Source organism: Salarias fasciatus, chromosome 12 (assembly GCF_902148845.1).
Source record: "Salarias fasciatus chromosome 12, fSalaFa1.1, whole genome shotgun sequence".
In the NCBI taxonomy this organism is placed as follows: Eukaryota; Metazoa; Chordata; class Actinopteri; order Blenniiformes; family Blenniidae; genus Salarias; species Salarias fasciatus.
The window spans coordinates 31,784,691-31,798,670 of NC_043756.1; the positions used below are offsets into that span (position 1 = coordinate 31,784,691).

Here is a 13,980-nt window from a genome sequence, read left to right on the forward strand (position 1 = left end):
GTTTTTCTAAGTTTAACAAATTTTCTTTAGTGAACACAACATAAACACAACATCTTGAGTTATCACAACTGTTTCAATAATATGAAGTCCTGCTGACTAAAATTCTTAATTTATCATGACTAAAAGAATTATTAGAATTATTATTAATAGAATTATTATTAATAGAATTATTTTTTACAGTGCATCGCCATGACAACAAACAGGGTGACATCAACTGCAGGCGCCGTGTGCTCCACCCGCTTCACCTGGCAGGGGGCGGAGTCTAGCCGGGGCGCCGGCGCTGTCCAGGTAGACCGTCTGTTTCCATGACAACGGTGCTGTATTAGTCCACAACACACACTGGGAGAACAGACCGTGTTCCTCCGGAGAGAACGGCCAATCACAGGTGGCCGACGCCGCCTGTTCCGGGCCGAAGGCTGGAGGTCAGCCCGTGGTGAAGGCGGGGTCGTCCCTGATGACCTCTGACCCCTGATGCAGCCAGTCGTTTGTATGTTGGATGCTTGATCAGACTTAAGCGCCGTTTCCACGACGACGGCGACGACAACATTCCACCAACTCCCGGCTTCTGCCGTTTCCGTGGAAACTGACATCGTCTTGAGAACGTTCCGTCGCCGCGGGGTAAATGGGATCCGCTTCGTACGGCTCCAGTTCCAACATGGCCGCTTCGTAGCACAGTGTTAGCATTATTAGCATGATTAGCACCTGGTCCGGTATCAGGTGGAGGAGGTTCCAGGGCGTCTCCGCTGCCGTCTCCATGGTTACTGGTTCTCTGGGTGTTGGACAGGTTCTTGGCGTCACCTCCAGAACTCCACTCCTTCCTCCTGGTTCGATCTGATACTCATCCAGGAAGTCTGACCTGAACACTAAAAATGGGTCCTCATCCAATATGGCCACCTCTGACACGTTCTGCTGCACATGGCCTGTTTCCACGGCAACGATCTGGTTCCACGCGGGTCCACTAGGTGGTGCTGTTTGTTCTGTAGTCAAAGCTCACCTGCTTCCTGTGGCTCCGGCACCGTTGTCGTGGAAACGGGGCCTTGGTGTCAGCGGGGGTTGAACTGCAGAGCGACTTCAGGAGCGACCGGTACCGGCCGGGACCACCGGGACCACCGGGACCACCGGGACCGGGCCGTCCAAACAATGAGCTGTGGGACGTCTCCATGGCAACAGCTGTTTATTGGAGCTTTTATAAATAGTCATATCGATAAATAAGATCTGAAACAAACCAGACAAAAGCCACAATACAGCTGTGTGTGTGTGTGTGTGTGTGTGTGTGTGTGTGTGTGTGTGTGTGTGCGCGTGTGTGTGTGTGTGTGTGTGCGTGTGTGTGTGTGTGTGTGTGTGTGTGTGTGTGTGTGCACCGTCATCTTTTAAAGTTTATACAATAAAATCTGTTGTTTACATTAAAATTCTCTGAAACGACACGAGCTACGGTGAACTCTCTCCTGGATGGACGTGAACTAAACACACTGGTCGCCCCGGAAACGCCGCCGCCGCCGCCGCGTGCTAATCTACGCTAACCTGCAGGGACGGTTCTGTCCAACGGAAAGAGGAACATGGAGACGGACCGGCAGAGTCCCCCACGCCGTCCGAGGCCGGGACACCGGGTCAACATGCAAAATGAAAGAGTGAAAGCAACCGGGAGGCGGAGCCAGGCCCAGAGGGGGAGGAGTCAGGCCCGGAGGGGGAGGAGTCTGTCCTGGAGTGGAAGGAGTCAGGCCCGGAGGGGGAGGAGTCTGTTGTGGAGGAGGAGCCAGCCCACAAGCTCACATCTGGTCAAACTGTCCACTTTGGCCCCGCCTCCATCTGGTTCCTCGCGTCAAGCCCCTCCCCCTCCCTGCAGGGACGGCCAATCAGAGCTTGGGAGCTCAGCAGTTGCCGGAGTTGCGGAACTCTCCGTTCTCGGTGATCTGCAGGGACGAGGTGTTGCTGGGGGACAGGCCGTTCCTCTGGGACGTGGCGGCGTAGCGCTCCTTCAGCTGGGACAGCGCCGCCATCAGGCGAGTGTTCGCCGCGTCCAGACTGGAGATCCGCTTCTCCTGGGGGACAGACGGGCGGGACAGGGTGAGACAGGGGGACAGACAGGACAGAGGGACAGACGGGTGATGCAGGGTGAGACAGAGGGACACAGGGACACAGGGGCAGAGGGACAGACGGACAGACGGGTACCTGGGCCTCGATGATCTTCTGCTTGGAGTCGACCACAGCCTGCATGTCTGAATGGTCCTTCTTCAGTTCTTCTTCTACAGCCATCAACCTGCAGGGGACAGGGGACAGGGGACAGAGGACAGGGGGAGGACAGGGGACAGGGGGAGGACAGGGGACAGGGGAGAGGGGAGAGGGGACAGGGGACAGGGGACAGGGGGACAGGGGACAGGGGACAGGGGACAGGGGACAGGGGGAGGACAGGGGACAGAGGACAGAGGACAGGGGACAGGACATTCACTTAGTTTACTCCAGGCTCTGAAGGGACAAAGACTCATTCAGGATCTCACAGACCAGGACCAGGTTCTGACAGGACCAGGACCAGGACCAGGACCAGGGCCAGGTTCTGACAGGACCAGGACCATGACCAGGGTTCTGCGGTCTGTTTGTGGTCCTGTTCACACCCCTCATTAAAACACACTTCAGTCCACGTCCCCGGAGGTCTGGGACACATCAGACCACAGAGGTCCAGAGAACTGGTCCAGCGTTCTCCAGGACAGGAACACCTGTGATCCTGAACCGGGTTTTAGTTCAAGAGAACAAGACAGTCTGAGTTCTGAAGGTTCTCCAGCGTCCTAAAGAAAATATGAAGAACGGGGGCCTCATAGTGGTCTGGAGGTCTACAGAGACCCGGGTCCTCAACAGAGACCCGGGGCCTCAACAGAGACCCGGGGCCTCAACAGAGACCCGGGGCCTCATAGTGGTCTGGGAACAGGAGACCGTCTCAGGTTCTCGAGGCGACTTGATCTTTTAACAGAAGTGATTTTGAGGAACCAGCAGGATCAGTACTCTGATCTGAGCTGTGAACCGGTTCCGAGTTCTGTCAGACATGGGGAAACATTCTGGTCCCTGTTCAGAGGTGTTCTGGTCCCTGTTCTGAGGTGTTGTAGGCGGTTCTGAGGTGTTCTGGACGGTTCCGGTCTGGTTCCAGACCTGCTGATGATGCTGTTCATCTGAAGGTCCTTGTCGTCCTGCAGCCTCCTCAGGCGGCTCTCCGTGTCTTCAAGACGGGCCTGAAACACAGTGGAGTCATGTGACCTGAGAGAGTCATGTGACCTGGGAGAGTCATGTGACCTGAGAGAGTCATGTGACCTGGGAGAGAGTCATGTGACCTGGGAGAGTCATGTGACCTGAGAGAGTCATGTGACCTGGGAGAGTCATGTGACCTGGGAGAGTCATGTGACCTGGGAGAGAGTCATGTGACCTGGGAGAGTCATGTGACCTGAGAGAGAGTCATGTGACCTGAGAGAGAGTCATGTGACCTGAGAGAGAGTCATGTGACCTGGGAGAGTCATGTGACCTGGGAGAGAGTCATGTGACCTGGGAGAGAGTCATGTGACCTGGGAGAGTCATGTGACCTGGGAGAGAGTCATGTGACCTGAGAGAGTCATGTGACCTGGGAGAGCGTCATGTGACCTGGGAGAGAGTCATGTGACCTGGGAGAGTCATGTGACCTGGGAGAGAGTCATGTGACCTGAGAGAGTCAGGTGACCTGAGAGTCATGTGACCTGAGAGAGTCAGGTGACCTGAGAGTCATGTGACCTGAGAGAGAGTCATGTGACCTGGGAGAGAGTCATGTGACCTGAGAGAGTCAGGTGACCTGAGAGAGTCAGGTGACCTGAGAGTCATGTGACCTGAGAGAGAGTCATGTGACCTGGGAGAGAGTCATGTGACCTGGGAGAGAGTCATGTGACCTGAGAGAGTCATGTGACCTGGGAGAGCGTCATGTGACCTGGGAGAGCGTCATGTGACCTGGGAGAGAGTCATGTGACCTGAGAGAGTCATGTGACCTGAGAGAGTCAGGTGACCTGAGAGAGTCAGGTGACCTGAGAGTCATGTGACCTGAGAGAGTCATGTGACCTGGGAGAGCGTCATGTGACCTGGGAGAGAGTCATGTGACCTGAGAGAGTCACGTGACCTGAGAGAGTCAGGTGACCTGAGAGTCATGTGACCTGCTCACCTGGTACTCCTGCAGCATGCGCTGGTTCTGCTGGTCCTGGACCATCAGGCGAGCTTCACACTCCTCCTGACGAAGAGCAGCGACTCGGAGCTTCTCCTGCAGCAAGGCGATCTCCTGCTGGTACTGCACACACACACACACACACACACACACACACACACACACACACACACACACACACACACACACACACACACACACACACACACACACACACACACACACACACACACACACACACACACAGGTCCAGGTTCTCACTGGTTCCTGTTCCAGCCTGTTCCATAATGTGTGGAACCTGAAGTGAAGAACCTGGAACTGGACCATAGAGTCCAGGGACCCGCCTGGTCTCTGGTCCAGGTCCTCTTTGTGGCTGTTTGTGGCTGTGGCTCCTGTCTCGTCCTCTTACCTTGTCCACCAGCGCGTCGTCATGGCGATCGTCCTCCGTCTCTCCGTAGGACGAGGTGGAGTTCATGTTCAGGAGCCAAGCAGCGGTCCGGTCCAGAGCACAGGGGGACGGGGCCTGGAACCAGAGACCAGCAGAGACCTGAAGCCACCAGAGACCTGAACCACTGAGACCTGGACCCTGGACACTGTCTGTCTCCTCTCTTAATGAAGCTGTCTTGCAGTGAGTACAGGGATGCGGTTGCCATAGCGACAGCAGGGCCTGGTTGCCGTGGTGACAGCGTTACCTTGGTGACGGGCCGCTGCTTCTCGGGGCTGTCTCCTTTGGAGGACGAGGACGTCTGTCTGAGCCGCGACTGTCCGCTGCTGGGCCAGTCGGGGCTGGAGGACATCATGCTGCCGGAGGCGGGGCGCGGCGGGTAGGCGGAGCCTCCGACGCCGGGCGGCGTGCGGCCCCGCGGCGGCGCCGGCGGGGGGGGCTGGTCGATGCGCCTCTGGGGACCCGAGGAGTTCTGCCGCGGGGGGGCGGAGCCACCTGCGGGGCAACGGCGACATCATCAGCGGCGGAAACGAGAGTTGGCGCGGCGGCGGGGGGCGGGGCCAAACCTGCGAGCGTCTCGCTGAGCGGCAGCGCCCGGCGGGAGTACTCCTCGCCGCTGCTGCTGCTCGACATGGCCGACAGCCGCTCCCCCCTCTCCGCCCCCCCCAGCCCCACCGACATCTGGGTGAGGAAGGCGGGCTTGGCGGCCGTGACGCCCCGCTCGTCGGCGGCGCCGTGCGACCCCGAGCCGTCGGGGGGCGTGGCGTCCGCCGGCTGCTGTGGCGGCCGCGGCGACGTGGCGCTCATGTGGTACACCGGGTTCTGGAAGGACAGGGGGAGGAGCCCCGGCCTGCGCTGCCATTGGCTCTCGTCCAGGCCGTCGCCGGGGGCGGAGTCCCGCAGGTCCACCAGGGACAGGCTGCGGCTTTCCTCGGTAAGCTCCGCCCCCTCCCTCCGCCCGCCGTTGGTCATTTCGAACGCCGCCTCGTTCTCGTTGGGCTCGGAGTAGGAGGAGCTCGGGGCCGGGGAGCCCCGCGGGCCTGCGGGGTCAGAGGTCAGAGGTCAGACGCCGAGAGGAGACAGCGGCGGGCGGAGAGGAGGGGGCGGAGTCACCTGACGCCGGCTGCAGGCTGGAGCCTTTAGTCACGAAGAACAGGTCTTTGTTCTCTGGAGTCGGAGACGGGAGCCGGGTGAAGTCCACCATCCTGCAGGGACAGGGTCTGAGAGGGGCTGGGCGTGTGCGTGTGTGTGTGTGTGTGTGTGTGTGTGTGTGTGTGAGACCTCACCCTCCATCCAGTCCCACGCCGCCCTGCAGGCCGATGGAGGGATTACAGGCTGCCAGAGGAGGAGACAGAGGCGGGGACAGAGGGGGCGGGGACAGAGGGGGCGGGGACACAACTCGCTGAGGCTCTGGAGAAGACACCGACACGCCCCCAACGCCAGACACGCCCCCAACGCCAGACACGCCCCCCGGGTTAGCAAGAGCCGCCGACACGTCTCTGAGGATCCGAGGAAGAGGGCTGAGCTTAGAGAGACATGACTGCAGGAGAGAGAGAGAGAGAGAGAGAGAGAGAGAGAGAGGGAGAGAGAGAGAGGGAGAGGGAGAGAGTTTCAGTGTTGAAATAATCAAAGCAAAGCAGTGAGGCCCCTGATGGAGCTCCGAGCTGGGGCCCAGTCCATATAATCAGGAGTGTCGTAGATCAGTCTCCACCCGTCCAGCCCCGTCCCCTGCTCGTCCCCTGCTCGTCCCCTGCCCGTCCCCTGCCTGTCCCTGCTCGTCCCCTGCTCGTCCCCTGCTCGTCCCCTGCCCGTCCCCTGCCTGTCCCCTGCTCGTCCCCTGCTCGTCCCCTGCTCGTCCCCTGCCCGTCCCCTGCCTGTCCCCTGCTCGTCCCCTGCTCGTCCCCTGCCCGTCCCCTGCTCGTCCCCTGCTCGTCCCCTGCCCGTCCCCTGCTCGTCCCCTGCCCGTCCCCTGCCCGTCCCCTGCCCGTCCCCTGCTCGTCCCCTGCTCGTCCCCTGCCCGTCCCCGTCCCCTGCTCGTCCCCTGCTCGTCCCCTGCCCGTCCCCTGCCCGTCCCCTGCCCGTCCCCTGCTCGTCACCTGGTCCAGCTCGGTCAGCAGCGTGTGCAGGCTGGACAGCTCCCTCCCCAGGTCGATGTAGCCGTCGAAGCCGGCCGTCTGGCCGAGGCCTTCGGGGTTGGAGATCTCCAGCAGGAGGCGCTGCATGCTGCTCCACTGCCGCTCCACAAAGTCGTTCATGAACAGCATGTACTCCTCCTTCGTCCCGAACCTGGACCGGGGACGGGGACGGACAGACAGGGACGGACCGAAGAGACAGGGACAGATCAGAGACACGGGGACAGATCAGAGACACGGGGACAGATCAGAGACACGGAGAGAGATTAGAGACACGGGGACAGATCAGAGACACGGGGACAGATCAGAGACACGGGGACAGATCAGAGACACGGGGACAGATCAGAGACACGGAGAGAGATTAGAGACACGGGGACAGATTAGAGACACGGGGACAGACCAGAGACACGGGGACAGACCAGAGAGACAGGGACAGATCGGGGAGACAGGGACAGATCAGAGACACAGGGACATTTCAGAGACATGGGGACAGACCCCCCTCACTTGCTGAAGTTGGCCAGGGTCTGGATGACCTTGGCGATCAGGGTCAGAGTTCGCGCCGTGCGCTCGTCCGGGTACTCCTGGGTGAGGTCGAACAGGGACGGGGACATCACCGCCGGACACAGGAAGCGCAGGAACAAGGAGGCGGAGACCAGACGCTCGCTGATGTCCGGTCGCCCACGGTTACCGCACTCCTGACGCCACGACGCAAACACCTCCTTCAGCTCGCGAGGGAAAACCCTGAAGAAGAGCGGCGTGTGAGGACACACACCGGGACACACCGGGACACACCGGGACACACCCCAGAACACCTGGACACACCTGGACTTTCCTACACACACCTGGACACACCCCAAAACACCTGGACACACCTGGACATTCCTACACACACCTGGACACACCCCAAAACACCTGGACACACCTGGACACACCCCAAAACACCTGGACAAACCTGGACACACCTGGACACACTCCATAGTACCTGGACACACCTGGACACACCCCAGAACACCTGGGCACACCTGGCTGTGTACCTGTGTGTGAATGTGTACCTTTGTGTGTGTGTGTGTGTGTGTGTGTGTGTGTGTGTGTGTGTGTGTGTGTGTGTGTGTGTGTGTGTGTGTGTACCTGTAGGAGTCCAGGATCTTGCAGAAGGCCAGTTCGCAGCACATCCTCAGGTTGGCCTGATGCTCGGCGAGGTCAGAGGTCGCACAGCGGGACGGGTCGACCTCACAGTTCTCATCAGACTCGTACAGAGCCTTGATGAACTCACCTGGAGACACACACACACACACACACACACACAGAAATAAAGGATGTCTTCTCATTGTGTGTGTGTGTGTGTGTGTGTGTGTGTGTGTGTGTGTGTGTGTGTGTGTGTGTACCTAGGGCGTCCTGAAGGTACTTCTGTCCGATCAGTTTCAAGTATTCCTCGATACTTTTTGTGGCCAGCGTGTTTTCTCTGAAGATCAGCTGATCGTTGTCACGGCAACGATCCACCTCTGACATCATCAGGTCCGTGAGGAAGTCCTGTATACAGGGGTCAAAGGTCAAACATAGCCAGAGTCAGTGGTGTGTGTGTGGGAGTGGTCTGTGATGTTGGCGGGGCCTGGTTGTGGGCGGAGCCTGTGTTGTGTGGGCGGGGCCTTTGCCGTGCTGGCATGGCCTGGCTGTGGGCGGGGCCTGGCTGTGGGCGGGGCTACCTTGGCCTTGCCGGTGCTGTGCAGGATGTGCACCAGCGCGGCGGCCAGCTCCTCCTTGGCGCGGAGGCTGATGGAGGCCTCCAGGGTGGAGCAGAGCAGCAGGTAGTTGGAGCTGATGAACTCGGCGAACTCCTTGTACTGCTCCATGGGCAGGATGACCATGCTCTGGTACCGCGCCTTGACCCGCACCGTCGGGACCGCCGACTTCCCTGAGAACCCGGCACACACACAGAGGCTGTCAGACCCGGACCGGCTGGAGACCCGGTCTGCACCCGGACCGGTCTGGACCCACCTCGGCTGCTGCTGGGCGTGCTCACGCTGTACCACTTCTCCACCAGCTGCCTCCCGGTCACCGTGGCGACGGGGATGTTGACCAGTCCCACGTAGCTGCTCTTGTCCTTCTTGCGCTTGCGGTCGGTGTCTTTGTAGAGGTGCAGCGTTACCGCGGCGACGGGCGGCAGGCCGCCGAAGTCGAAGCGCTCGCCCCAGAAGACGTTGTCCGTCCTCAGCTTGCAGGACGTCCGGGCGTAGAGACAGTCGTCCAGGCACAGCTCGCAGAAGTACCTGCGGCGGTTCCCGTTACTCTACCGGCACCGGCACCTCTCGGGGACTCGGGAGTGATGGGATTACCGTTTCTTGGCGGGCAGGTCCTTGGCCTCAATCACCCACGCCGTCAGGACGTTCTCCAGCCGCCGGCTGTTGTCCTTGTTGGGGTGGACGGCCCGCCGCAGGTTCTCCATCCATTTGTCCCGCTCCGCCGCCGAGCGGCACGAGAAGCACTTGGTTCCCGTCGAGGTCGTTACCTGGGAGACGCGGGAGAGGCCATCACCGTGGAGACCAGCTGTGTGTGTGTGTGTGTGTGTGTGTGTGTGTGTGTGTGTGTGTGTGTGTGTGTGTGTACCTCGAAGCAGTAGTCCTGGCCCAGCAGGGACGAGTGGACGGGTTTGATGATCACTGATTGGTCCATCCTGAGCTCCAGAGACGACACACAGCCGGCGCTTAGCAACGGGTCCTGACTGCCACCGCGCACCCGGCGCATCACACACCTGCAACACACACACACACACACACACACACCTGCAGTAGGGGTTCTGGCGGAACCGCCGGGTTCCACCAGGAACCAGCACAACACCCGGTTCTCCAGCTGTTCCTGCCTGGAGGTTCTCCAATCCCTCCCAGACCAAAAAACAGATCTGAGCCCTGGACTGACCTAAGGACCTCCTCCCAGTGGGACCTGATCCTGATCCTGATCCTGATCCTGAACCCAACCGGATCAGCATCGGGATCAGGATCCACCCAGAACCTGGTTCAGCTCTGAGTCTGGTTCTCCTGATGTTCTCTAAACCGTTTCCCTCAAGAATGAAAGCATTTAGTGATCAGGGATGAACACACACACACACACAGACACACACACACACACACACACACACACACACACACTACACACACTACACACACACACACACACACACACACACACACACACACACGCGCGCACACGCACAGTGTGGTTGCTCATCTTGTTAGAAAAAGGTGTCTAATGTTAGCTGCTCACATGCTCATGATGTGTGTGTGTGTGTGTGTGTGTGTGTGTGTGTGTGTGTGTGTGTGTGCGCGTGTGTGCGCGTGCGTGTATGTGTGTGTGTCTGTTGGGTCTTTCAGCATTTTAAGCAACCATATGTGTCTAGCTTTGCTACATGCTAACACAGCTAGCTGTGTGCAAACTGCATCAATGAAACACACACACACACACACACGCACTCACAGACACACACACACACACACACACACACACACAAACACACACACACACACAGATTGCAACAGATTTGTGCATTTAGAGGACAAAGGCAGTGAATGCAAGCGGCGACTCACCGAGCATCCTGTGTGAGGAAGAGGAGGAGGAGGAGGAAGAGGGAGAGGGAGAGGAAGGGGGAAGATGATGGAGGAGGAGGAGGAGGAGGAGGAGGATGGGGGAGGTGTTACGGATCCATGTCCTCCACAGCACAGAGGAAGATCGGAAGCAGAAAGACGCTGCTGATCCTGAATCTCTGAAAACCCTGTCTGTCCTCCTGTCTTCTGTCCTCCTGTCTTCTGTCCTCCTGTCTTCTGTCCTCCTGTCTGTCTGCCGATAGCTGCACCCCCCTCCTCTCTCTCTCTCTCTCTCTCTCTGGATGAGGCTCGTCCTCTGGCAGCAGCCCCTCCCCTGCAGTGAGGCTGCCCTACTTCCTGTCTGATCCTCATGTCTCAGCTCCCCTGTCTCCTGACCCCCCCCCCCCCCCCCCCATCATCATCAATGGAATGCATCAATGGAAACCAGATTTCCACCTGGTTGTGGCTTTACTGGTTTCCAGCAGGTCTGCTTCACTCTGATGCGGTTACAGCGAGCGGCCAGCAGGCGGCGCTGTGCTCTTCACATGGTGGAAGCAGAGCCGGCCGGTCACCACAGAGCGAGACAGACGTCTCTGTTCTGCTCACCGTCGCTGTGGCTTCAGGACAAATAAAATGCGTTTCGCCAGCGATCGATTTTAAAAGTGGGACAGATTTTGGCGAGCCAGCCAGCAGGAGGCGTCGGTGGACCAGAAGACCAGCAACTAGGGATGCACCGATACCGATACCAGTATCGGCAGTGGCCCCGATACCGCTCTAAAACGCTGGTATCGGTATCAGCGAGTACTAACAAATGACACGCCGATGCCATTCACAGACTTTCATATTGCACTTGAACGCCCCGCCGTGCTGCGTCATCTGTTTTCAGCGAATGAGCAGGATGTTACATCCCAGTGAGGATGCAGGTCCTGTTCCAGAGCCTGGATCTGAGTCTGTGTGAGTCTCTCTGAGTCTTATTAGTGTTTGTGAGATGAAGCTGGTCTCCAGCTGCAGGAGCAGACTGAGTCTGGAGTTTAACCGAGTTCCTGGTGAAGTGAGGAAAGCAGCCGGGCTCCAGGAGCCGACTGGAGGTACAGGTCCACACGATGTGTGTCGTTCCGCTCTGCAGTACTTTGCTCTTTTAATCGGTCAGCATCGTTCCATATCCTCTGCGCTGCGCTTCATGTATGAACCGCTCAGCCGCTAGTCAGGGGGCTGCAGTGTGGTGAGTCCCGGTCGACGGTAACGCCAAGAGAGATGGCCGTAGTGCAACCGTAAGAGTACAAGCTGGAGAGAGAGCTGCCTCTCAGCTGCTTAGGTTACCTACGCAAGATGGCGATTTGAAACCCAGCACAGCCAATCCTGCCCTGTTTTCTCTGACATCACGCCCTTACGCAAGTTAAGCCCCTCCCACAAGAGCCTGTGACGAACGCCCCTCGACCAATCATGGTTAGAGCCTCATGGGCTCTTCTGATTGGTCAAAGATACCTGGAGCTGTGGAGATTCCTTTTCAGCTTAGAACAGAGACAGTTGGAAGCGCTGCGCCCTCGCGGTAGAGCAGTGATGCTGCACTCCTAAAGGATTATCAATGATACTCTAACATTTAATCCAAAGAAAACACAGAAACATCAGCACTGACTAGCAGAATCCTGCCTACAGCAGCTTTAAGACTGTTGTTTTGCCACCCGGTCCCAATAAGCAGTGGAAGGTGGATGGATGGATGGATGGATGGATGGATGGATGGATGGATGGATGGATGGATGGGTGGATGGATGGTGGATGGATGGATGGATGCGTGGATGGGTGGATGGATGGATGGGTGGATGGATGGATGGATGGTGGATGGATGGGTGGATGGATGGATGGATGCGTGGATGGGTGATGGATGGATGGATGGGTGGATGGATGGATGGATGGGTGGATTGATGGATGGATGGGTGGATGGATGGATGGGTGGATGGATGGGTGGATGGATGGATGGATGGATGGATGGATGGGTGGGTGGATGGGTGGATTGATGGATGAGTGGATTGATGGGTGGATGGATGGATGGATGGATGGGTGGATGGATGGGTGGATGGATGGGTGGATGGATGGGTGGATGGATGGATGGATGTTGTTTTGCTGTAGCGTTGCCGTGGTTACAACCACAAAGTTCTGAAACTCATAGACCAGCATTTAGAATCCAGCTGGTCTTCCTTCCGTGCGGCTGGACGCTACATCATCCTGTCCGCTGCGTCTTGTGGCCCGAAAAATACAAACTGTAGTAAATGTGGAGATGAGGCGGCTGTGCAGCAGCAGCCGGTCGACACCAGAGGGCAGCAGAGAGCAGGAGGAGGAACAGCAACACCGCCCCCACGTGGTGGCCCAGGTTTTCCAAACAGCGCGGTATTGGCCACCAAAAAATGGTATCGGTGCAACCCTACCAGCAACCTGGACCAGAAGACCAGCAACCTGGACCAGAAGACCAACAACCTGGACCAGAGGACCAGCAACCTGGACCAGAAGAACAGGAACCCCCCTCCCACACACAAGAGACTGTCTTCAGCCGTCTTCAGTGGAATGAAGGGAACTCAGTGAGTGAGGGAAGAACCGATCCTCTCTGGACCCTGACGGTCTGGACCCTGACGGTCTGGACCATGACGGTCTGGACCATGACAGTCTGGACCCTGACGGTCTGGACCATGATGGTCTGGACCCTGACGGTCTGGACCCTGACGGTCTGGACCCTGACGGTCTGGACCCTGACGGTCTGGACCATGGTGGTCTGGACCCTGACGGTCTGGACCGTAACGGTCTGGACCCTGATGGTCTGGACCCTGATGGTCTGGACCCTGACGGTCTGGACCATGGTGGTCTGGACCCTGACGGTCTGGACCACGATGGTCTGGACCGTAACGGTCTGGACCCTGATGGTCTGGACCCTGACGGTCTGGACCCTGACGGTCTGGACCCTGATGGTCTGGACCCTGACGGTCTGGACCCTGACGGTCTGGACCAGAGGTGGGAGGTTGGAGCCTGATGGAGTCATCTCCATGCCATGTTTGCTGGACCATGTACCGCACCAGGTGGATCTGATCAGCCCTGCTCCTCAGCTGGTCTGAGGCACCTGGTGAGGGCAGAAACATGGCATTTAGATGACTTGATCAGGCTCCAATCTCCCACCTCTGGTCTGGACTGTCAAGTCCAGCATTGTGTCCCGGAGCCAGATGAGACACTGGATGGAACTGAGACCATCAAAAATTCTGGACAGCATCTTGAGAGACAAAGAGGAGAAAACAGGACGAGGACCGAGGTCCTGGGGGACGTTCCAGCTGAGCCTCTGTCCAGCGAGTCCTCAGACCCGTTCAGACTGGACTGGTCAGGGACTGTTCAACGTCTAGTCCACCTCAGGAGCATCAGAACCACAGATGAGGACCTCAGAGGACGGAACCGAAGTCTCCGGACGGGACCATGAGGCAGAGAAACTCAATGCTAAAGGTCCAGAGTCCAGGAACTCAGCTCCACTGCCCCCCAGGGATCCCTCTGAGTCCAGGAGTCCTTCTGGGTCCAGGAGTCCCTCTGAGTCCAGGAGTCCCTCTGGGTCCAGGAGTCCCTCTGAGTCCAGGAGTCCCTCTAGGTCCAGGTGTCCCTCTGGGTCAAGGAGTCCCTCTGAGTCCAGGAGTC

The 13,980-nt window shown here is 58.3% G+C and overlaps 1 protein-coding gene across 1 annotated transcript; it reads right to left on the minus strand.

Moving 5' to 3' along the window:
- Window positions 1-1,800: 1,800 nt before the first annotated feature.
- On the minus strand, window positions 1,801-13,345 carry LOC115398268 (disabled homolog 2-interacting protein-like). The gene is made up of 19 exons (XM_030104949.1): window positions 12,929-13,345; window positions 10,321-10,349; window positions 9,347-9,491; window positions 9,076-9,248; window positions 8,738-9,009; window positions 8,446-8,654; window positions 8,128-8,272; window positions 7,871-8,015; window positions 7,247-7,483; window positions 6,707-6,896; window positions 5,897-6,150; window positions 5,724-5,815; window positions 5,177-5,650; window positions 4,858-5,105; window positions 4,575-4,688; window positions 4,166-4,288; window positions 3,139-3,218; window positions 2,170-2,257; window positions 1,801-2,039 (listed from the first exon to the last, which is right to left on the minus strand). Exons 1-19 carry the CDS (start codon window positions 13,343-13,345, stop codon window positions 1,869-1,871), a joined length of 3,606 nt encoding a protein of 1,201 aa, XP_029960809.1. The 3' UTR covers window positions 1,801-1,868.
- Window positions 13,346-13,980: the final 635 nt, after the last annotated feature.